At 35.6% G+C, this 25,892-nt stretch overlaps 1 protein-coding gene across 1 annotated transcript in view; it reads left to right on the forward strand.

Moving 5' to 3' along the window:
- The first annotated feature begins 16,324 nt into the window (after nucleotides 1–16,324).
- LOC150097737 (WD repeat-containing protein 43-like) overlaps nucleotides 16,325–25,892 on the forward strand; it is a 200,893-nt gene continuing 191,325 nt past the window's right edge. The window contains exon 1 of the mRNA XM_090407367.1: nucleotides 16,325–16,564. Within this exon, the coding sequence (XP_090263493.1) occupies nucleotides 16,379–16,564 (186 nt within the window). The 5' untranslated portion in view covers nucleotides 16,325–16,378. The remainder of the gene's footprint in view (nucleotides 16,565–25,892) is intronic.

Below are 25,892 nucleotides of genomic sequence, written 5' to 3' on the forward strand. Positions count from 1 at the left end.
AGTGTATCTGCTCTCCATCAAAGTGGTCGTGGGATCATGGTGATTGTCCTCCTAACTCTGTGTGGAAAGGGCATCTGTGACCCTACCACTTCTTCTAGCAGAAGATTTCACTCCTAAAACTCACTGCGGTACGAGAGTGACCATGCGGTGTCTACGGATATCAAATATGATTTTTTTTAAAACTCATCACTTTCTTTACTACTGCTTTTTTATGCAAAAAGTATTAATCAAAATCCTACTTGTAGAAAAAACTTAGTAATTATTTTAGTGATTTTATTATTTCGTGAACATCTTTTGCACATTCACTTGTTTGGTCCCAAGTGTTAGCAACAGCGATGCGTTCCAGGTTTTTTCAGTCAGTTTACAATTGATATTCGTAAGCTACGGAGTTGTGCTTTGTTCGCCTTTTGTAAAAATTTGCAATTTTGTACTTTTTCGAAAGTTAAGCCTTGTTTTTATATTCAATACTCATCACAGTGCCAAAGAAAAACTGAAGAAAAACAGAACGCGAATTCAATGAAGAGTGGGAAAAGAGTTCTTGTGTATAGCGAATCCTATAGGAAAAACCGTTTTGAATTGTTTGCGAAAACACTTTCTCAAATAATAAAAGATATGATCTTAACAGATACTGTAAAACACAACATCAGATTAAAATAGAACTGAAGATAGTGCTTGGGTCAGATTATGGAGAAAGACTCACGGTTTTATATTAAATAAATATATCATGTATATATTAATGTTTATAGTAACATATTTTACGGGGAGGTTTTAAGAATATAAGAGTTCTATCGCGCGTCTGAACTCTAACGTGAAAACATTTGCACATGAAACGTAAAAGGTTGGCTACTCCTGACTTAAAACAATCTGATTATCGATTTGCAACAATTTTCCTTACAATTTCCGAAGAACAACAATCTCCAGTTCTTAGAGAAACATATTCCTCTTCCTTCTTACCAATTTGTTTACAAAGTGCTATAGGTTTTTCACCTCTCGTGTAGGAAATAAAAATGAAACAATTAAAGAAAAAACAAAGGTAACATCTCTAAAGACTCTAAAGACTCCAAACTAAAAGCTCACGCTTGCCTGCGCTAAATATCGGATAGCTCGAGAAAGGGATGGAAAGGAAAAAAAGTTCTTCTAGTCGGAAACTAGATGAACTCCAAATAAATCATTAAAAAATCTATTATTCATTTCATGCCTACCTTAACATGTATATACAATCATAATATCATGGATACCAAGTGTCTATTTGCAGTCAATATAATCCTCGAATTACTTTGATGAACCTAGGTTTATTCACGAGATCTTTGGATGCGCAGGATGCATCCAAAAATCTCGATCTTGCGCCTCTGTTCCATTTTATACTCGTAGCGCAGTCAAATCGACAGAAGCAGGTTATTCAGCGCCATGGAAGAAAAAGTTGGTTCCATCAGCAGGAAAGGTCATTGCATCGGTGTTTGAGAATGCTAAAGGCATTTTGTTCACTAATTATCTTGAAAAGGGTAAAACAATAACTGTGGAATATTATTCCGAACTTTTAACCAGACTAGACGAAAAAGTTTGTGATAAAAGACCCCGGTTTGCAGAAGAAAAAATTGAAACGACGGCGTACATAGAAAGCGAGATGGGCGAACGAAAACCGAAAACTAAAGTAAATCCTTTCAATTTTGAAGTTGAGAAGCGTAACCATAAGTATGAAAAGATGGATTAATGGGTTGGAAGCGATTGCAAAAAAAGCTAGTTGTCCTTCTCAGCATATATTCATTCTTATTTTGTAAAGTTTCTTTTTGTCTTTTCTCTCACTTAACTGGCCGACCCAACAAGACGAGCCCCCTCTAATCCGGGTCCCTAGGCTAGAGCCCTGTCAGCCCTACCCTTGTGGGGCCATTCCTTAGAATGATGAAGTTTTACAATACGAGTATACTTCATCGAATGAAGTGGGTAATACTCACATCTCCTGGTATCCAGGAAAATGAAATGATCAGGAAAATATTGTCCCAAGTATCAATAACTGAGAATTGTACGGTGGTTTCGTAAATAATTAGCCCAAGTAATTTATATTTTATTATTTAATAACAATTTGGTAATTAGTGGAACTGCTATGTTATCTCTATCTACTTTCCAAGTTAATATAAAAATAACGAAACTATATCATGCTAAATGACCAAGACTCTAAGACTAATTGTATCGACATTTTCTTCCTTCCATTTTTGCAGTTATTCAATCAGGGGTAGTTTGAATTTCATATGTGGCTATTTTCAGTGATTTGAGAGCTACTCTTTTTGAAATCTCGGTTTATTTACATTCAATAATATTAAATGCTAATGGAATATGGCGCAAGAAAAAAAACTATTGAATTACTACAACGATAATGTTATGGAGTAAACGGGTTTATTAACAAAGAAATATATGTCTCCACATTACGATATATACATCCACAACTATCGGCAGAATCTTCGACGAATAAAATAATAACGACGGTAGATTACATGCTCGAAATGGGTACCTTGTCTTTCAAGACAGGTTTCATAGAGCATGCGAAGGTTCTCTGTCATCATGGAGAACAAGGATTGGGACATCTGCTGAACAAATCGTGTACTTTTATCACTTTGTCATAAAAGTTTGAATGCGGGTCATGGTGGAACACCCATTCCTTCAACATACTCCAAACGAAGGCATCAACGGATGTGAGATCAGGAGAACGTGAAGGATACAGGAATTCTTTGAAACTCGAAATGAGTCTGCCGGTGAAATATTCTGATAAATAAGCTCTAGAACCAAATACCTGTGCACTAAACCGAATGTTTTTTGCACAACACATCCTATGCAAATAGGAAGTACGGAACCAACATATTTTTGATGTAGCGATCGCTATTCAGGGTCACGGTTACAGCACCCTCTTCACTAAAGTAGTACCCAATTATGCCATGGTTCAAAACCGCAAACCATTCGGTGACCTTCTCGCTGTGAAAAGGTTTCTCTTGGACAAATTCAGGTCTTCTGAAACCAAGCATCCTGTAGGTTTATTTGTTTACATGACAGTTTAGACAGAAATGCGCTAAGTGGAAGAGGAACATGAAGAAATACCAATGCTGCATAAATAAATACTATAAATAATAATAAATAAATACTGTAATATAAAAAAAGTTTGATACCCTTTAATCTTAGTAAAGATATGGAAACATATAATGAAATAAAACATGACAACTACTCAAAGATCTTAGTAAACTGATATGAGAATCGTCATTCTTCTTTTTATCACTTATTGGAGCATTGGAGTAATAGTTATAGTGATAACCTTCAAAACATAATCAGAGAGCCAACACTGTCAGTAAATAATACTCCCTATTCATAATGGAAAGACGAGTCCTTAGGGCAACAACAACAAAAACTACAAATCACTAGCCCGGGTATCTACACATCTGCCTATAACTCGACCTTAAACTCTCTTAGTTGAAGCCACATTATCGTCGTAAAATGTAGAAAGGGTACAGATATTAAGTAATAAATAACAACATATAATTGAACTTGGTGACGTTGCGAAAGCTAAACTATCACTGAGAGTGGGGCCAGACCGTGTGGAGTTGGCAGGTTTTTTCTCTAAAGAAAACTCTGGTTTTTCATCCAGCCAGTAGAATACATGTCATTTACATAATACGATTATAAATGCAAAAGACAGTGGGTTCAATCTATTAAGGAAAGCTAGTTATAGAGAGATAGTGCACGAGACAGAAATGTGCAACCTAGTTGCACTCACTCCTAACGCTCATTATTTCTCGTAATAGAATGCATTCTATGTTTGATACCCTTGAGTTGGGAATTAAAATATAAATTTGTGGAAGGAAAAAAAAAACCAACCAAAGAAGACCTTTATCTCGTGCCAAAGTTTGTTTAGCTTAAGAACATGTGCGATGAATGGCTTAGAAACATTCCTTCAATTGGATGAGAATTCCATGTATAAAATGGAAAATGAATAGAGCACAGGTATTGGACCTCAGTAGCCTAAGTATCCACTGTCTTCGTTATGCAAAACAAGGCTGTCTGCAGAAGAATCAGGCTATGCCTTAAATGATCATATAGAAAATACCAAATCACAAAAGTTTCAACATTTCTACCATCTATGTACCATACAGGATGCCAGAGCAACAATATTCTTCGGATTTATATAATTGCTCTTATCTCTTGTTGACCTGTTCCCATATAGGTAGAAACTCCAATCTATTGTTGACCCTAACTGTGTGGTAAGTTACAAAGATGTCAACTATTTCACACTTGGGAACTAGCTGCATGTTGGCACTAACAATTTTCTTCTTCTTGGCTTCCCGCATTAGGCAACTGTTTGCCTGTAACGCTTTTCAAGGGTTTAAAATATCTTCTGCCCATCACCTCCTGGGTCTTCCTCTTGATCGGTGTCACTTTGGTTTAAATTACCAGGTGATATTTGGCCATCTGTCCTCATTCATCCTTTCTACATGGTTTTTCCAGTTCTTTCTATAGTTTGGGATATCTTCTGTTATGATGTCTTCATTATTGATAATTGTTTTCTTGTTTCTACATTTCTTATATTGTCTATTCTTTTATAGCCTGCTAGCTTTGTTAGGAACTTCATTTCTGCAGCTTACACTTGTCTTTTATCATGGCCTCCCTAAGACCATGTTTCACTGCCATATTTCAGAATTTGTTTGGCTATTATTATATATAGTTTATTTAGGTTTTTCTAGACATCTGTTTTCTGAAGTGTCTGCTTAAATTTCCAATGACTGCTAGGAATTTTTGTTTTTTATACTTAATGTCAATTTCACCATTGTGTGTGTGTGTGTGGGGGGGTGTATGTAATTTCCTAGATATTTAAATTTGTTCACTTGTTCTATTACTTTGTTGTGGATCACGAGTTTTCATATTTTACTTTCTTTACCTTGAAATGCTATTAATTTCGTTCTATTTATTGAGATTTTCATCTAATATTGATCTGTTGTTTTGTTCAATACTTGTAGATTTTTCTGTAATTGACTTCATTTTCTGTAATTGACTTCATTTTAATTGACTTCATTTGAGAGCCTGTGTAGCTCAGTGGATGTGGCGTTTGCATACCACGGCGCTTGGCTGCACCAAGGAAGACTTGGTTTCGAATCTAGTCGGCGACTGAAGGGAATTTTTCTAAGCTTTTTTCGGCCGGTTCCCGAGTTAGTCGATCTCTGGAACGAGCAAGCGGGGTTTTTCTCTTGGAAATTCGGGTTTTTCGTCTCGTAAACTCAAGAAAATCGACTGTAGAACCCACATTATTTCAGACATTAAATAGGAGTGTTAGGGTTAGGGACCACGAGATGGCGGCACTTGTTGAGCCGTCACTCTTCACTGAGTGCTCTTAATTAGTGATAGCCTTAGGCCAGCTACTTCTGATTGGGTACTAGTGGAGATTGAACCGCCCACTCAGTCTCCAGAAGTTAGATAGGACTAAAAATTTTTTTTTGGATTTTTTATGACTTCATTTTTAGAAAAAATAACTTGATTATAATCATTCGAAAGGTAAGTTAATATTTTTATTTCCTATTTTTATTCCTATGATTTTGTTTTTCCTCCACTCTTTTGAAATTTTTTCCATATATATATATATACATATATATATATATATATATATATATATATATATATATATATATATATATATATATATATATATATATATATATATATATATATATATATATATATATATATAATATGTAATATGGAAAAAGAGAAAAATACTCTTCAATATATATATCTTGAAGAGTATTGGTGATAATCGACTTCCTTGAATGAGACTTCTATTGGCTTTAAATTTTTCTGTTATTTCATTATTAATTTTAATATAGCTTTCTTCCATTATATTTACTATTGCTTTGGTGGTTTTAGGTGGAGCTTTCAATTTACACATATACTAATTAATTTTGTTCTGTTAATTTCATTGTATGCTTTCTCATATTCCAAGAAGGCCACGTATGTTTGCAGGTTAAATTCTATTCTTTTTCCTGTAATTTGTTTGAGTGTGAATGTGTAATCTGTGCACAATCTTCCTTTCCTGATGCCGCATTGTACTTCTCCAATAATTTCCTCGACCCATGGTGTTAATTTACTTTTAAAAATATCTAGATACAGGCAACAGAAGACAAACAATAGCATGGAAAAGAAGTCTTTCACCTGATCTTACTTCACGTAACCTAATTATTGAATGTCATTAACAGGCTAGGCGAAAGATGCTATATATCAAAAAAGATACTGTGTCTCTCTGGTCGGATGCATATCTCTAATCTCCTCTTTTATCTCAAATTATCCACTGCTGAATTGCATCTTTCGATCTTCTCCAAACTATTCAGGTCAAGATGTGTGCAATGCTTCATCAAAAATACCCTCTTTCAGGATCCAGGATATGTATTTGCTCTATAATTATTCACAGTGATAATCCAATCCGAACAGATGACTGATGTCACGAGAACGTGGTTATTAATCCTAAATTCCGATCGAATTACACAGCTCTACAGTTAACAAGAGAATATATTTCGATAAGGTAACTGGAACTACCACTTAATTATCACTTGTAAGATAATTCTTTATTTCTTTTTTCAGTTTCTTTCTTCATTTCTTCTTTGTAGTTTAAGTTCTTCATTTCTTCTTTGTAGTTTAAGTTCTTCATTTCATAATTATTCAGCCCATTCAGATCTTACAAGCACACTTGGAACACATAGCTAAAGAAACCTATTTAGATCGCAGCACACAAATGTATACTTAACAAACAATTGAGTACACATTTTTCTACGGAACCAAATTTCATTGATCAGTTATCCATTTGCAAGATGACAGCACCAAAGAAGATCCAAGAGAAATCATTGAAATAGTTCTTAAAAAGCACAGTATTATCAAACTATACATCGATATGTGAACCGTACAAATTAGATATTCTTAACAGAAGCAAAAAGGATGGCTCCAACATTCAACATAACCTAGGAAAACACAATTCACTATAGAAGAGCTGAAAAGATCAGCCATATATTTCCCTACCAAAGACAAACTTGTAGGATGAATGGATTCATATGAGCGTGTTTTATGCTATTTGAGACTGACTTCGACGATTCCTCCTTCGAACACTGGAAGAAAACTTCTCCAGCGTACCCCTGTAATATGTTATATATAGACTACACTCGTATGATTAATTCGAAACTGGCGACCGATATCTTTAATGAAGACTGGCTATAAAATAATTTTAAAAAGCCATAGCAAACAGACAGAAGGCATCCCAGATAGATGTCCTTAGCTATTTAAAAATGTACTCTGCCGGGAGCATTCATTGATAGCCCACCTATAATCAGAATTGCAAAGAAAACCTAGCACGAATATGACACTACAAAATAAGTTAAAAGGCCATAGTAAACAGATGGAAGGTATCCCAGATAGTTGTTCTTAACTATTTAAAAATGTACTCTGGTGGGAGCCATCCATTGATAAGCCACCCATAATCAGCAACCAGAATTGCAAAGAAAACCGAGCACGAAGACGGCTAACCAATAAAAAGTTTTGACAGCGTTGAATATGATTATGGTTTGAAATTATACAAATATGGTCCTTATAACAGGCAGTCAATTTAATGTATAGGGAAGCGTTCCTCTTTCTGAAAGTAATCAGCTCACCCATATATTACCTTACTTGTTACACTGTCCAGATGAAGCGAAGGGATGGAAAAACTTTTGAAAGTTGCTCTGACCTCAGATGTCAAGACTTCATAATAGTAATACGAAAAGAGAAACAATTATATGCAATGTCATAAAAATGAAAAAATTCCATTTCACAGGCTTATGGCATTCAAACTGGTATGCTACCTCTTCATTCAAATACAACAGATCAAGTAAGGAGCAAAAATATCCGGGGTTTACTTAGGCAACATCCCTTTCTACAAATATTGAACTGTACATGATACAAGAGCCATGATGCTCAGGTAAAGTTTAGAGTTCACTCCAGCGTTACGATAGCTATGAAAATTACGTCCATCTGAATGTAACGAAAAAATTTCATTCCCTATGAACAATTATCTTCATAGTGATATGTGTTTATAATAATAATTATTATTAATAAACGGGATTATCTGATGATTATACTCATCAGATATCCCCTATTATTCTCTTATAAGGAGTAGACGAGGCCTTTTAACCCTATCTAGGTTTTGTAGATTGGCAGTTAATTCTCCAGCTAGGTATTGTTAACCATCTAAAAATATACTCTGTCAGGGCGTTCCGTTGAAAACCCATATTATGAACCACATCGTGCCAGAGATCTACTAACTAGGGACGCGGCCTAAGAAAGGCTTACGAAAAGTGTCTCCATTCGGCAACTAGATTTGAACTTAAGTCTATCTTCGGGCGACCTAGCGCAGAGGATACGAGCACCACTTCTGCTAAGCTACACGCGCCTATTCACTTATAATTAAAATTTGATTTCAATCAATCAATCGGTTAACGCCTTTTAGCTGTCAGCGAGAAGGAGTAGTAGTAGTAGTCTTAGCTGCTGTAGGAGTAGGCGAGGGCGTTATAACCCTATGTCACTTTTCGAAACTGAGTTGAAAGTTCAATCTCCACTGTTAGCCAATCATAGAGAGATAGCTGGCTATGACTAATTTAAACTATCCGCAGTGAAGAGACGGTTCAACAAGTGCCTCCATCTCGTGGTCCTTAACCCTAAAACAATATTTTAATGTCTGAAATAGTGTGGGTTCTACGTTTGATTTTCTTCAGTTTAGGGAGAAAAAAAAACAAACAAACTTGTCAGTGCCAGAGATCGTCTAACTTAAGAACGGTCTAAAAAAGGGCTTAAAAAAGTTCTTCTAGTTCGCAACATGAATGAAACTGATGACGCTCTTTCTTCCGGTTGGTTAAAATTGAAGAGTGCAATACCACTTCCACTGAGCTACACAAACTCCTTAAAATTTAATTTAAATAAGGCAATTTTTGAAAAAAATTACATATTTTCATACTAATTTGATAACAATTATGTATTTGTATGCATATGTATATACATACAAGCTAGCCTTGTTTGTCCCATGATTAGCACATCAGCTCTCCAGGCAAAAGCCTTCCTCTTCATCTCACAGTATACGAAGGACCGTAGAGTAGATATTAGGCAATATTCCTTGCCAAAATCTTCACTGTCCATGGTTGATACTTTACTTTCAGTTCTGTAAGGGAATCATATGTCTAATTATTTATACTGTCTCTCCAGTTTAATCTAGGTCTGCCTCTTTTTTGAGTTTCTCGAAATATGTTCTTCAAGAACTTGCATTGGTAAATCATGTGATCTTCTGATATTTCCAAGTCAGATATTCCCTTCGAATCACAATTATAATGTTTTCTCTTGGACCAGCGAAATTACAGATATTTTGTCTTCATTCAAATTTTGTAGTGTAAAATGTGATATCTTTAGGAGTTGTCTATAGCAGCATTTCCCAAACTTTTCCTACGACGAAACACTTCACAAATTCTGAAATTTTCATGGAATACCTTGGTTATTTTGTAATGCATTAATTAATTGTTAATTTAGCTGTTTTTATTATTAATTGATAAGTGATATCCTAGTAGGGCCGCTCAACGCGTGAAGGCCATACCTATATTCCCAGCTAAATGCTAGCAGGGGAAGACAGAAGAGGAGAGTGGTACCATCTGTCTTTATTTACTGCCCATTAGCCATTCATGGTGAAGGACTTAACACAGCACACCAAGCAGACTCGGACGTCGCCCGGTTCAACAAGGTCCGCCTCGCCATTTGGTAGCAGCTCCAGGGGTGGCAATGAGAAGTTAGCGACTGGCGCTACAATCACCACTACCACTGACAAAAAAAAATGGAAAAACTGGATTCAGATTCAAACTCCACAACCATTTAATGACCGAAACTTGTAATATTAGGATTCTACTACAATCAGGCCAACTCAAATTACTACAGCACGAACTAAAATTATATGAATGGACTGTTATTGGACTTTGTGAAATTCGATGGCCCAAAACTGGAGAGAGCTAACAACAGATGAAGGACATTTACTTCTTTACAATGGATGTGACTACAGCGGTGAAGAAAATGTAGGATTTTTGATACATAAATCATCACGAAATTCTGTCATGGAATTCAATTCTATTAATAGCAGAATTTCTCTAGTCCGCATAAAAGGAAAAGCACTCAATATCACCATCATACAGGTCTATGCCCCAAACACAGGCCACGAGAACTCCGACGTAGAGGAGTTTTATGGTCAACTTAATGCAACAATCACCGGAGTGAATAGAAAAGACGTTTTGATTGTACATGGCGATTAGAATGTCAAAATTGGAACAGATATCGGCAAGGATTATCTCCCATTTGTCGGACTGCATGACTAGGAGACAAACGAAAGAGGTTTTGAATTGATCAGTTTTGCCTCACAAAATGAACTCACCATTACTAATACTCTGTTTCCCAATAAAACTTCCAGAAGATGAACATGGACTTCCCCTGATGGTAAAACACACAATCAGATTGACTTTATCCTTGTAAGCACAAGATTTAAAAACTCATCAACCTCACAAGAACCAGGTCATTTCCTGGAGCTGACATTGGCAGCGACCAAAACATGGTCATCACAACTGTGAATATGAAAATGAGAGAAATATTACCTACAAAATCAACTCGTAAAAGATATAATATAGAAAAATTAAAAGATTCCCAAATAAATATATTATATAAATACAAATTAAATCAAATTTTTGACACAAGCTTCAAGAAATATAATAATATTGAATCTAAAACCAAATACTTCTCACAAATTATAACTTAGACAGCTGAAGAAATCCTTGGATACAAAAGGAAAATAAATAAACCATGGATAACCAAAAATATTTTCGACCTATGCGACGAAAGAAGATATTTGAAATCTCATATTAATAGCGGTGATAATAGAGAACAGTAAAAAACATTACTAAGAATATTAAAGAAGAAATGAAACATGCTAGAAACTTATGGATATTAGATGAATGCAAAAATATAGAAGAGGACGTAAATAAAAATAATTCTAAAAGTGCTTTTCAAATTATCAAGAAGTTAACCAAACCTTTTACTGCAATTAATTGGAGCATAGAAGATGAAGATGGAACTCCTATCACAGACAACCAGAAAATAGTTGATAGATGGAAATGTTCCATCTATCAACTATTTTGATAGATGGAAACAATGCTTTTTTCAAAAGGATCCTCAACTGACTGACGATATTTGGGACGGAATTTTGCCAGGAGGTTTGGAGGAAGGAGATTACCCGATATTAAAAGAAATCATTGCAGCAGTTAGCTCTTCAAAAATAGGAAAATCACCGGGAATTGATGGTGTTACAATGGATTTGATACGCGAAGGAGATAACATCATCATAGACTTGATTATATAGAGAAACCTGCGGAGAATTCATGACTGAATTTAACACACGTGAATCACAGTAGTAGGCTGTTTATTACGTAAATATTTCGTCCTAGGTATCTTAGGACATCATCAGTACAGTATGACAATACTAGGAATGACAAAAGAAGTTAACCAATTTAATCATCATAGACACCTTGCTAAATTTATTCTAGGACGTTTAGAGACTTGGCCTTCTGATTGGCGGACGTCTGTCGTTGTACCTATTCCTAAAAAGGTAAACAGCAATAAATGTAGCAACTACAGAACAATAAGCCTTATTAGTCATCAAAGCAAAATTCTGTTAAAAATACTATTGTGAAGAATTGGAAAGAAAATAGAATGCAGACTATTAGATGAACAAGCGGATTTCCGGAAGTCGAGAAGTACAATCGGCCATATTTTTACAATATCCATACTATGCGAAAAATACATACAACATAACAAAATAATCTGTCACAACTTTGTAGACTTTCAAAAAGCTTTTGACTCAATATGGCATGAGGTATTATGGAAAAATTTAGAACATTATGGTACTGACAACAACATTATTATGATTAAATCTCTTTATTTCTCATCTGATATGAGAATTGAAATTAAAAATTACAGCACGGGTAAGACAGGGATGCATCTTGTCCCCTCTTCTTTTTAATTGGTTTCTGGAATATGTCATAGATGAAGCTCTTCATGAATATGACACTGGAATAGTAGTTATTGGATTAAAAATAAATAACGTACGTTTTACAGACGAAATCGATCTTCTGGCAGAAAGTCAAGAAGAATTACAAGAGATAACTAGCCGCGTTTTCGGAACATTAAACAAATATGGATTATACAATGGATTATACAAAAACAAAAACAATGATAAACTCAAAATCAGACATTGAATTCTTCAAGATACAAATTGGCAATAAACAAATTGAGAATGTAAAGTCACTTATCTAAGAAGCACGTTGAGTCAAGATGGTCGTTCAAAAACCGACATTAAATACCGAATTGCTAAGGCAACCGTGGCCCTACAGAAGTTAAAACCATTGTGGGGAGATAACAGAATAGCCATCACAACCAGACTAACACTAATTGACACCTTAATGAATTCTGTCCTCTTGTATGGTTGTGAGGCCTGGACTTTATCGAGGGAAGATGAGAAGAGACGCCTATCTTTTGAAATGGAAACTTACAGAAGTATTTTGAGAATTTCCAATACCTTTCACGAAACCAATGAAGATGTCCGAAAAACTGATTGATTCAATAGATGGGAGAAGAAGGAAAAATATTCTGACAGTCATCAGAAGAAGATAGATGAAATGGTTCGGACATGTGGAGAGAGCTAGTGGCATTCCAAAGCAAACACTAGAAGGAATCGTTCCGGGACCAAGGGTTAGGGGCCGACCTCGATTAAAATGGATTGAGAACACAAAAAATGGACAAATTCCTCCCTTTCTCAACTGACATCAAGAAGAAGAGACCGATATGATTGAAGGAGACTAGTAAAGAATATCACCTACCAGCCATGAATGACCCAGCAGTCCATTTAGGACTATGGGAGAGAAGAAGAAGAAGTGATCATTAATTATTAATTAATAATTAATTAAACATAAACATCATTAAATTAATTTGTGCTGATTTTCATTGACATATCCCATTCTGATCAAAAATTTATAGTATTATTATAAGTACTTATGAGTGAATGCAGACTTTTTCTCCTGTGTGATAGTAGTTTTCCCCTCCTTTTGTACATTCTGGAGATCGCTTTGTAGGCTGGTGGTGGATGTCTCACTAACTGTTGCGTCACAAACAACACCTTCAATAAGAGATTTTTTAATACCAAAATTAAACAAAGCCTTGTCTCCTATTCATATTAAAATTATATCTGCAGGCCTATTACTTTTAAAAAATCATGGCACTACGGTGTTCGAAACTTTCACCATACAATATGAACTTGTGAAAAAATATTCAGTATTACTTGATTCGAGAACTGGATACATACTACCTCGATCTTCAATTTTAGTCGAAAAATTTTCTCTATATTTCCTTGCTGATTGGTCACTAGCATTTGCAACACAATTTTTTTCAGTTTTGAGAGCGGAGTATACGCCATCCATTGTTGTAATCGGCTTGCAGACAATTTTTATGATCGGTCGCAAACAGCGGTATTCTTTTTTACAATTATTAAAAGATTTCAATGTGTAAAAATTAACAATAATTCATGAATATTTCCATGTTTAAAAATATGCTGCTTGGTCACTGACATTTGCTACACAGATGTTATTTCCTTCAGTTTTAAGGACAGAGGATACGCCGCCCATTGTTATAGTCCGCTTGCAGGTAATTTTTATGACCGGTCATAAACAGCGGTATTCCCTTTCCCAAATGTTGAAAGGTTTCGATGTGTGAAAATTAACGATACACAGATGTTATTAGGCGTTTTGTGTCTGAGCTTTTCGACATATTCACGAATATTATTCTCCTCAGAATATTTCCACTATAAAATATTTATTCATGAAAAATGTTTAGAAAACTAAAATGACAAATTCCAGGAGAACATCTCGCGGAACACTTATTCATCTTCTGCAGAACACAGTTCGAGAAACCCTGGTCTATACGGTTTACCGAGTGGTAAACCGTATAGACCAGGGTTTACCGCTCTCCAGTCAAGAGGCTGCAGGTTCGAATCCCCCCTTGGGCAAGGATGGTTTTTGATTGTCTGTGGAAATACTAGTGGTGGTGGTGGTCGGCGGTACATGGTGGTGTTATAGTTGAGGTCAGCTGGTGGATTGTGAGTGGTGGAAGCAGAGTTGTAAAGTGGATGCCCTCCCTCGACGAGTCTTTGGACTCCCTGGAGGTGACAAATAATAATAGCACCTTGTTATTATTATTATTATTATTATTAATTAGCAATGTCTTACATCTTGTTTTAGAAAAGCCCATGTTTCACTTCTCCATACAAGTAGTTAATTAACTAGTGCAACAATAAAAGCATAATCTGTTGGTAATTATAAGCTTGTTATCTGTCCATAGTGGTGATAGATTTTTGGAGTGTTATTGTTGTTTTTAAAATTACTGTTCTAATATCCTGTCTTGATATGCCATTATGATTAAAGATATTGCCTAGGTGTTTAAATGTAAGTTTATTTTGTGATGGTTAACTGAAGATGTGATTTGTATTCTGCTAGATCAACATTAACATTAAAATTGTCCTAAAATTATTGCACTTTTTTTCTGTTTTTTTCTACCTCCTCTTTTCACTCCAATATCACAATTCTCCAGTTTTCATTTACGACATATTCGAGGAAGCATTTAAATAACATTGGTGATAATTTGTACCATTGTCTCACTCGAAGCTCAACTGGAAAGTGAGTGCTATTATTCCCCTTGATTTCAACCATCATTTCAGAAGATGAGTGCAGGTAATAAATCATTTGTATTAATTTTTTGTCTATTCTGTAATGTTGCAGAATTTTTCAACGGCCATCATGCCAAATGGAATTCAAGGGTTTTTGTAGGTGAATAAAATTATGGCATATTATTATGTTCTACATATTTTTCTCTAATGATATTCTTCTTCTCCCTTTTTCGTATTAGGCCTATTGGCCTGTTACTTAGGAGCTGCCCTTAGCCTTTCAGCTGTATCCATCCTGAGGATGAGGTGGCTAGCACTATGTCTCATGATGTGTCCTATGACTGTAAATGCGTGTGTTCACGGGGACGATTTGCCTCTTGCGGGAGGAAAAACTCCAGATAAACTGTGGAGAAAGCCCTGCAGTCCACGCCCAAGACCAGCTAACTTTTATTATTATTATTATTATTATTCCTGATACCTCCAAGGAGTCCGAAGACTCATCGCGGGAGGACACCTACAGCTGTCTCTACACCTAACCTCTACTACGAATCAACGCCATCTACCGCCCACCTCCAACACCACCACAACTAGTAATTTTTGTCTGTAAATTGCGTGTGTTCTGAAGGGCCGATTTGTATGTATGCGGGATGAAAAACCCGAGTTTCCGGGAGAAAAAACCCTGCTACCTCCGTATGAGATCGGCTAACTCACCTTCGATTGAAATCGACCAGATAAAGATTCCTCCCGTCGCGACGAGAATCGAACTTAGGCCTATTCCAATCGAAGGACGCAATGTACCGTCGTTCTTCCAATTGCGCTACGGAGGCGCTTTTCTGAGAAAGATCCTATGCTCCTCTTGGAGTTTATTAAAGCTCCTAAGCTCCTGGGAATCGAGCCCAGGACACTCCTTTCCCATGCATATAGTCGTTACGAAGCACATAGCCACTCGGCTAACCGCGCAGACTTCTGTAATGTTATGGACTCTAAATATATGGTCAATTATATTCCGAAGAGTTAACTGAAAAAAAAATTAGTTTTTTTTTACCTGATGAGAGCTTTTTAGATAAAAAATACTCTACCATCTTTTTCCCCCAGTGGGTGTAGACGAAGCAGTTTTTGTCCTATTTAACTTTTCGACATTGAGGGGAGGGATTTGTCAACTGCACCCTTGGTTAGTCAGAGATAGCTAGGTAAAATATCAGCGATTTTAAAGGGCATCTCTGAATCGAATTTTTCTCTAAAATGGTGTGAGCTCTATAGTCATTTTCTTGAATTTCTGGGGAAAAAAAATCACCTTATTTGTAATTTTTGGTCAAGAAAAAATCATAAATCGACTAGCTCTAGAACCCGTTGAAAAAAATGTTTCTGAAAAAGTACTTATAGTCAGCAACAATAATCGAACTTAGAACGGTCGTTCTTGGGTCTACTTGGCACTTATTTAATCTGAATATTTCACTGACTCTCCGAATAGAAGGTGGCGTCTTGTATATTTAGGCTGGTTCGAGGTTAAAATTTTATAATCCTTGTCTTAATGATAATTTTCAAGATGGCGCTGCGTGAATTATTGTGTTCTGTATTGCTATTATCACGTGTAGTGAAATGCAATCACTAGCTATGCCAATGGCGTTATCGAGTGAAGGTGAATATTTCACATATTCAAGTCCCGATGGTCGTCTAAAATTATGGGAAGTTTCATCGGAGAAGTTGAAACAGGACTATGCTCCAACTGCACATTTATCAACAACGTGTACATGTCTAAGATGGGCTCCATCGAAAAGAAAACCAGTAAGTAGAAATGATGCATGGTTGCCTCGTGGCAAATACTCCACATGTATGTTTTACATCTGTGTGTCCCTCCTGAAAAGAAAAAAAAGAAAGCTTTTGTGCTTAAAGTAGTCGGTTTAATTACCTTTGTGTGAGTTACATTTTGGTACACTGAACAGTCTTCAATACTTTTGACAATACTAGTATTATGTGATTTTAAATTATTTGGTTAGCCCTCTCCATTTGTTCTATTAAATAGATGTCGCCTTTGCATTTCTATATATTGAAGTTTTTTTATTTAGGCTTCAGACGATTGGAGGGTAATGGATGGCAATGCTGTAGCGAATGAAGTTCTAACTGAGGCTCGGCTATTGCTGTTACCCTCTTGCCATGATCAGAGCTTTAATTGCTCAATAACACCTTATCCCTACACTGTCCTCTACAGATAACGGGGAATTTGAAAAGCATTCTTGCTTCGCCCCTTTAAGCCAGTCCTTATAAGGATAAGGCTTCAGACGTTTTAAGGTCGAGAAAAAAAAGTTATCTTATGGAATATGAGAGTTTAATTTAATATTTTGTGAGTTAGGGAGATAAATAGGTTTTGATCCGTGACTTTTTTTTTTTTTTGTTGTTGTTGCAAAGAAACGTTTAATAATATTAAAATGGCGATTATATATATTACGGATAAATAATGAATGGCTTAACATAATAGCCTTTCCGAATACTAGTGTTTAACAAATAATACCAAGTCCTGTTGCTTGCATTACACCTCAAGATGAACCTGTAATTTTTAAAAATGTTCATCCTGAAATGGGACTTTATTCTGAATTATGGTATTATTTCTCATATTAGTGATGATAATACAAGTAGATATTTGCTGATTTTTTTTTTTATTTTTTTTTTTAGATGTTTGCTGTGGGAGGCAATAGTAAGATACGTTCTAACCAAGATAACAGTAAGGTAGTGGCCCTTCCCTTAATGCATAACATTAGACATATCTGCAAGGAGATGTGTTTTGCATTATAGGAGATACTGAGATAGGAGTGTTGTTAACTTGCTCCACCTTTGCAACGAGTTGCCCTGGTGTTGTACCACCTTACCCCAGTCCTGAAGATACTTTCAGGTGCAAACTTTGTTTGCTCACACTTGGATAAAGGATTAAACTAATTTTATTATACTCTAACCAAGTGAAAAATAAACTTTCAATAACCAAGATAACATCTATCATACCTCATCTTAAACTGGTTTGGTATTTGTGCACTCACCAGTTACTCTCTATTAAAAAAAAAACATGTACCACACTTTTATTCATAGTTCCCAAGAATGATCTCTAATCAATCCCCTTTCCTTCCTCAGTGCCTAGAAAAATATCCTGGGTATCACTGATAAGCTCCTTATATTGTTAGTAGTGGTCATTGACTTCTTAGTATACTGGCATTTCCGTGTGCTGTTTTTATCATTTTGGAAATATGTCATTTGAACTTCAATTTTTCTTCTTCTTCTTGACATAGATTTTAGGCCAGGTGGCCTGTTCTGGTCTCATGCAATCTCTTTCTTGGTCTCCCAATTCTTCTTTTTACATTTATTTTATATCTGTATAATATTTTTGGTAGTCTGCTGTTGTCCATTCGATTTAAATGTTCTATCCATTTTTGTTTATACTGTCTTATGTAGTAATTAATTGGTTTTATATTCAGGGATTGTAAAATTTCTTCATTTGTTTTATGGTTCCACTTGGTATATCCAGCTGTTTTTCTGATAAATTTCATTTCTGCTGTTTGAATTTGTTTTTTATCTTTCCTTTTTATGGTCCATGTTTCGCTTCTGTATGGTAGAGTTGGTTTTGACAAGACATTATATGGTCTTTCTTAGGGTTGGCTTAAATATATTATTTATTATGCCATTTACTTTGACAAAGTTTGATATTTTAATGTCTGTCTTTTTCTTCTTTGTATGATAAATCACATCCCAAGTATTTGAAAGTATTTACTTGTCTAATATTTTATTATCTATCACTATTTTACTTCTAATTGGGTTCTTCAATTCTAAATCCAAAATTCAACTTCATTTCTAAATCCACCAATATCCCAAGATTCCTTGCTTCCTCCACCTCTAATACAACACACCTCCAGTATGATACACAGCATTACATTTCTGAGTTACAAAGTGCAAAACCTTACATGTACTTGTGTCAATTGACATCCCCTTCTTGTCTGTACATATAGCTAATCTATTCAAATCACTCTGAAGCACATGTCCCTCTGCATCATTCCTAATAATTTTGCCCAACTTTGCATCATCTAGAAACAGCTGAATATCCTTTGCAAACCACTCACAATATCATTAACAAACAAATTAAACAGCAGTGGTCTCAAGACAGAAGCCTGTGGGACTCTACTGGTAACTCTCTTGAGAGTTACCAGTAGAGTCCCACAACTCTCTTGAGAGACATAGCTTCTCTATACACAACCATATCTATTAGAAATACCATATCTGGCTAATAGTTTTTCTTTACACAACCACATTGATATCTATTAGAAAGCCAGTTTCTTATCCAATCCTGTTTGCTGTAACTTATAGTGTAAGTAGTGTAACTACTACTACTTATACACTTAGTAGTAGTAGTAGTCTGTCAAATGCCTTTGCAGATCCAGAAATATCACTGTATATGAATCACCCCTATCCAGAACTAGTCACCGTATAAAATGTAATTAGTGAAACAAGACCTTCCTTTAACAAATCCATGTTGATTTTCTATACAGAATCGTATCTCTCCAATCCTGTATTCTATTCCTAACCAACTTCAAAACCTTAATAACCACTCCAGAAATGCAGACAGGTCTGTAATTTGAAACATCTGTTTTGCTTCCACCTTTATGCAGTGGAATAATCTTGCCCTCTTTCTCCTCATTAGGGATTGTTGAGGACCTGAAAGTCTCATTAAAGTCAACGGAGGTGTCAGTTCCTTAGTACTGTTTCATAACATGCGAAATCCAATCCATTCCAGTAGCTTTGTTCATATTAAGATGACAAACAATTATAGACTTCCACCTTGTTCACCTTTGAGGAACTGAGTTGAAGTATTGATTCCTCAACTTCCTGCTTCCTTATAGCAGTGTCATTACCATTGATATGAAAAACATTAGAAAGTAATCAGTTCCACTATAACTTCTTCCTTGGTCACTCTTACACATTCTCAGTATAGAAGAGTTATTCTCTCACAATCATTCTGTCTCTTGCTAGCTGTATAACAGAAAAACTCCTTAGGATTTTTCCTAGCTGATTTTGCTGGTCTCTCTCCTCATAATCTAATTTCTTTCTTCTTCCTGTACCTGTCATCTTCTTACCTGCACTTTATAGATTTCATGCAACTGTTTACACTTCTTCTAAGTTCATATTTTTTCCATAATCCTCTCTTCTTCAGTAATTCTTGTTTAATTTCTCCATTCATCCATATATTCTATTAACTTTTTTAATTTAGGGACACAGTGTGTTATTGCCATCATCAAATGTGCTTCCATAATTTCCTGCCCTATAGTTCCACATATATCTTCTTATTTTGGATACCTAAGCATGCCTTTCCTACCAAGTCAGGACTATATGGTCACTATCAACAACTGGTGATCCAACATTATTACTAAATCTAATATATTTTGCCCATGAGTTTCCTTCATCACTGTGTAAGATAAGGATCCCTTAAGAACTCAAGAAATTCTCTTTCCTTTCTCCCATAAGCTATTTCTTGGAAATTAAAATCCCTATTATAATAAACCTTTCTTCACTAGCTAAACTAATTTGCCTGAACATTTCTTTCTCATCTTTTTCATTATTTCCAGGTCTGCAACATACAGCAAATAAATATCTCGAGTTACGTTTATTTCACATCAAACACTTTCAAAATCACTGGCATAATACCTCCTAACTCTTCAAACTTAAACAACAGAACTCATGTGCCATGTTTATTATTTCTGTCTTCTCTAAAAATGTTATATTTTATTAACTTCAATTCCAATCGAGATATTATCAGTCAACCATGTTTCTATTATGCCTATTTGAAGGTGAACAGTGGAAACCAAGGCTATAAACTCTTAAGTCTTATTTGTTATACTTCTGGCATTTGTGTATAAGCAGAGTAATGTATTTTATATTGATTTTGAATTTTTACCTTCAATTTCTCCTCATCCGTGTCAGTGTTATTTCTAACACCCATCTTCATTCCCTTCCTTCCTAATAACTTCCATTTCCCTGATCTGATACCTGTATATTTTAACAATTATTTTTGTAAACACATATTCCCATACTTATTTAAATGTAGCCCGTCTTCAGCATATTCCTTTCTACTATCAAGCTCATCCCATACATCCATATAATCAAATCCTCTCTTCCTATGCATTCTAGCTACCATTTCATTCATTTCTTTGATTTAAATATTTATTTATTCTTATGGCTACATGAAACTGGTAAAAATACAATCACAATTTCCAGAAACAAATAATGAAAATCTTAACATATAAAAGTTCATTACATAAAATGCACAACCTGCTTACTAAGTCTTTCTTTTTTTTTTTTTTTTTTAAATATAAAACAAAAGTAACTTGTCATAATTAAGCCAGGGACAATTATCGTCCTGCTGCACCAAGTATGACAAGACTGCATGTTCTCACAACATAAAAGTGGCTGTATCCGAGGTTTAAGTAGAGAGCAGTTTTGTCTTGTGTGAGAAAACTTGATCCATTAGAGGAGACCCATTTCACACTGTATCATCATCTTCTAACATGAGGAGTTCTGCTGATTCTATGACGAGGACTATGAGAGTGACTACTAGAATAACGTCTTTGTGGTGAGATGGGACCATGATCTTCTGTTTCCTCCATAATCACCACCTCCACCACCATACCAACTACAAGTCAAGGTCCAGACTGGAAAGCCAATGCAAGGCCTCATCTGTCACCTTGTGGATTTCCTGTAGGCCACCTTTGATGTGATGATGTCAATGCTCAGTCAGTATAATTTTGGCATCGCTCCAAAGAAAGTATCACTTTTGAAAATAATGATTAGCATAGAATGAGGTATCTATGATCTCTCACCAGTAGCTAACAACAATTTGTCTAGATCTGGGCATCTGATAGAATCCTAACCTCCACAGAATAACATTAACCTTAAAGAAATATCAGCGCTCAAAAAAGTGTTAAAAAAAATTACTATACGCTAACCACTTGGCCAGCCTGGCTGGCCGAGTGGTTAACGTATCCACTCCCCAGCCAAAAAGCTGCGGGTTCGAATCCTGCCGTGGGCATGGATGTTTGTGATTGTCTCTGGAAATACTGGTGGTGGTCAGCGATAGATGCCGTTGGTGTAGTTGCGGTCAGTTGGTGGATTGTGAGTGGTGGAGACAAGAGTTGTAGAGCAGATGCCCTCCCTCGGTGAGTCTTTGGACTCCCTGGAGGTGACAAATAATAATATAAATCAAACAAAGGAAATTCATTTGTTATTAAGAACCAAATGGATTATAACAGAAAAATGAATCATCCCCACAAAGAACTCTTCTTCTTATCAGATTATCGATTGGGATCATGCTTTGATTGTTAATACAATTAAAAATCATGACTGATTTTTAATTGTATTAACAACACCAAATGAACTATTTTATAAAAAGATGTTTTTATTAACTTGCTAATATTTCACTGAATTTCAAATCGGCATCAGAGCACAACACAGCATGTATATGCGACAATGAATAAGTGAAACAATACAATTATAATGCACAAAAGATCTAAAGTTCTAATTTGGTGCCCTCTAATGTTGTAAAAAGAAAAAAAAATTACAACCATGTAGGAGTTGCTCTTAAGATAACAGTCTCCCAAATTTTTTGACAAATTAATGCAAGTATTTGTTCAAGTTTGGAAAATTCTTCATTGCCATGGCTGACTCAAAAAATAATCTTTCAGATCTGTAACAACTTCTAAATAGCACATTAGTTTTCCTCCATCTAATTCTGTGTGAAGGGGGTGTCAAAAGCATGATCTACGAGTTCTGACTTGCCATAATAATGGTAGCGAATGTATTTTTTTATGTTCTTCTAGGCAGATATTAACAGATCTTCCTGTCTGCCTAAGTAGGCCAAGTCACAGTCACAAGGAATTTTATAATTCCAGGGTGTGCTTAGAGGGGAATAGAAATGGTAATGTTCTGTTCTTGTGTATTAGAGGAGAGAGGAGTAATGGGCTATGTTGTATTTTATCTATTTTATAGGAATTGTAGCTGTGGGCCAAGAAGTATGGTGTGAGTGGACAGAGCTGTATCATTAGAACAAATGGCTCTGTGTGTAAATGTTTTTAAAATGCCATACTGTTGGGCTGGATGGTGATGTGATTGTTTATGTAGATATCTTGCTGTGTGTGTGTGTGTGTGTGTGTGTGTGTGTGTGTGTGTGTGTGTGTGTGTGTGTGTGTTTGTTTGTTGACTTTCTGTAAATGGAAAAAGATACTGTGATCCATCTGTAAGGTAGGAGACTAATGTGTCAGGTAAACAGTTATTAGATTCTTTTTCTACTATGAAGTTGATTTTGGAGTGTTGGCTGTTTAGATAGGTGACAAACACATCCAAAGTGTCTTGTCCATGTGGCCAAATGGCAAAATCATCAACATTGCATAACTACATTAGGGGTAAGTATTTTGTTTTTAAAGTGTTCCATGTAAAAGTTTGCTGAAGGGAGGGGGGGGGGGAACCCATAGCAGTGCCAGTATCAGCAGTATCAAGAGTGTGTATTAGTGGTACATTGGTAAATAAAGAGGTGACATCAAAACTAACCATTATGGGCAAACATAGGAGGATATTAGATTTGTGGATTTTTGTTAATCCATAAAGGAAATAAGAGATCTTGGGGTGATAGTGGATAAGGATCTGAAATTTAGGGGACACGTTGCCAAAATTGTGAGCACACTGACTTGTCACAAAGAATTCTGGGAATGATGCAGAGGACACTGACTTGTAGAAGTAAGGAGATTCTTGTTTCATTGTGTAAGGCTTTGATTAGACCACATATGGACCTCTGTGCACAGATTTTGTCACCTGGTTTTCAAAAGGACGAGGAGATGTCGGAAAGGGTCCGGAGATGACTTACTAAAGGTAGTTTCTGATCTGGAATGTCGAAGATGAGGAAAGGTTGAGAAGATGCAATTTACAGGCTAGTGGATAGGAGGAAAAGAGGTGATATGATAGAGACCTACAAGTTCGTATGGGGTTGTTATAGAATCAACATTGGAGAGGTTTTGCAGCAAATGGTGGGAGATCAGGGGAGAACCAGAGGACATCCCTGGAAGCTGTATAAGGAGGGTGTGAACAGGGGAGTGAGAAGCAAGTTTTTGCATGTAGTCTTGAATGATTGGAATGCCTTGCCCGAAAGTGGCGTCTTCAGAGAATTTGAGTGTGTTTAAGGCACGTATGATAAAAGGACCTCCTAGATAGTCTTTGACTCCATGGAGTCTTGGGGTAATAATAATAGTAATGATAAAAAATTCTGGGTGGTTTAACATGAACCAGTTTTATTTTTTTTTGATGATTTCTTTGGGCCAGGAAGTCACTTTTTTCAATAATTTGCAGACTTTTTTTTCTTTTGAGACATAGTGGAATCTCGATCTATAATTTGATACATAGAACCGTCACAAAGGATATCTTGCTTTTTTTTTTTGTTTGTTATAATCCTCTATCCATGATAAATGTTGCATTTCCCTTATCAACTTTTGTAATAACAATAGACTGCTATTTCATTATATGGTATATTACTTTTTGGTGGTTTAGCCTTGTTTTAAGGTGCTTGGTATGTCTAAGTGCATTTTATTAGCTATTGCAGGTGGAAGATCGTAGATGCCTCATTTTCTACATTCAGGATTTATAATTTCGGAATTTGTTTGGGTGTAACAGCAAAGTTATGCCCCAGACTGAGAGCGTTCTTGGCTTCTTCAGTGAGCACCTGCAACAATAAATTTACGACCACGCAGTCTCATTGAAGTTGTGGTCAGAATGTAGTATGTTGGTGCTGTGATAGGAATTCAAATTTCTGCAAACATCTACTTTTAACTTTTGTGAATTCTCTTGAACAAGTATGGTTGCATTAATTTGCAAAAATTTGGGAGACTGTTATCTTAAGAGCATATGGCTGTATTTTTTTTATTATTTTTATTTTTACAACATTAGAGTGCACCAAATTAGAACTTTAGATCTTTTGTCTGTTACAGTTGTATTGTTTAACTTACTCACTGTCATGTATATATGCTGTGTTGTGATGCGATCTGAAATTCAGCGAAATATAAGAAAGTTAAAACATCTTTTTATAAAATAGTTCGTTTAGTGTTGTTAATATCATTAAAAATGTCATGAATAACCATCAACACCTAAGCTTATCTGTTAGATAGATTGGGATCCTACCAAATCTCAAAAGAAAAAGTGTATAAATTATGAAAAATTAGTTACATTTTGGTCCAAAGAAATTAGCAAATAGCTGAAACCCCATTGTGTCAAACCACCCTTGACATATGGGGCCTCCCAAAACTCACAAACCTAATGAACCCCTTTGTCCAATAGTTGACAGTATAAACAGACCCCACCTACAAACCAAATATTTATCAAACTAACTCCCCTCCCCTCCTCAGAGGCAAGCAACTCTCCCTCTTTTATTAAAATTTCTCTGCACTTTAAAACATTAATAAAAAAATTTAACCCTGACGGATTCTGACATCACGATAAGCCTTGACGTTAATTCATTGTTAATCAGTATACCTTTTGCAGAGACCCTTGATATCATTAAGCCACATTTGCCCACTGACATAATTGAATTATTCAAATTTACTATTTACTGTTTATTCTGGTTATTTAATTTTGGAAAGGAAAAAGTATATAGACAGTTGGATGAGACTGCTATGGGTTCATCTCTCCCACCCAGTAGGTAACTTCTACATGGAACATTTTGAAAACCAATCATTCAACACTACTGTGCTTAAACCAATGTCTGGCTGTGTGATGTCGATGATGAGTTTGGCCCCATATCTCGACACAATTTTAGCACATCTTAACAGCCAACATTAACCTCACAGTAGTGAAAGAAAACAACTGTCTTCCCTTTCTAGTTACAGTAATTGCACAACCTACAGATGGCTCGTTATCCTTTTACAAAAGGAAGATATTTACATAAACAATCAGATCATTAACTATCCTTACAGTATGTCATTATCAAAACACTCACTGACCCAGGACTATTTGTTCTAATGACACAATCTTCAAAACTGAATTCAAGGACACCTTTTTTTTTTAGCCAGTGGCTACAGCCCATATATAAATAGATAAAATATTT

Source organism: Typopeltis vanoorti, chromosome 17, assembly GCF_054136105.1.
Source record: "Typopeltis vanoorti isolate ZY-2024b chromosome 17, IOZ_Tvanoo_1.0, whole genome shotgun sequence".
NCBI lineage: Eukaryota > Metazoa > Arthropoda > Arachnida > Uropygi > Thelyphonidae > Typopeltis > Typopeltis vanoorti.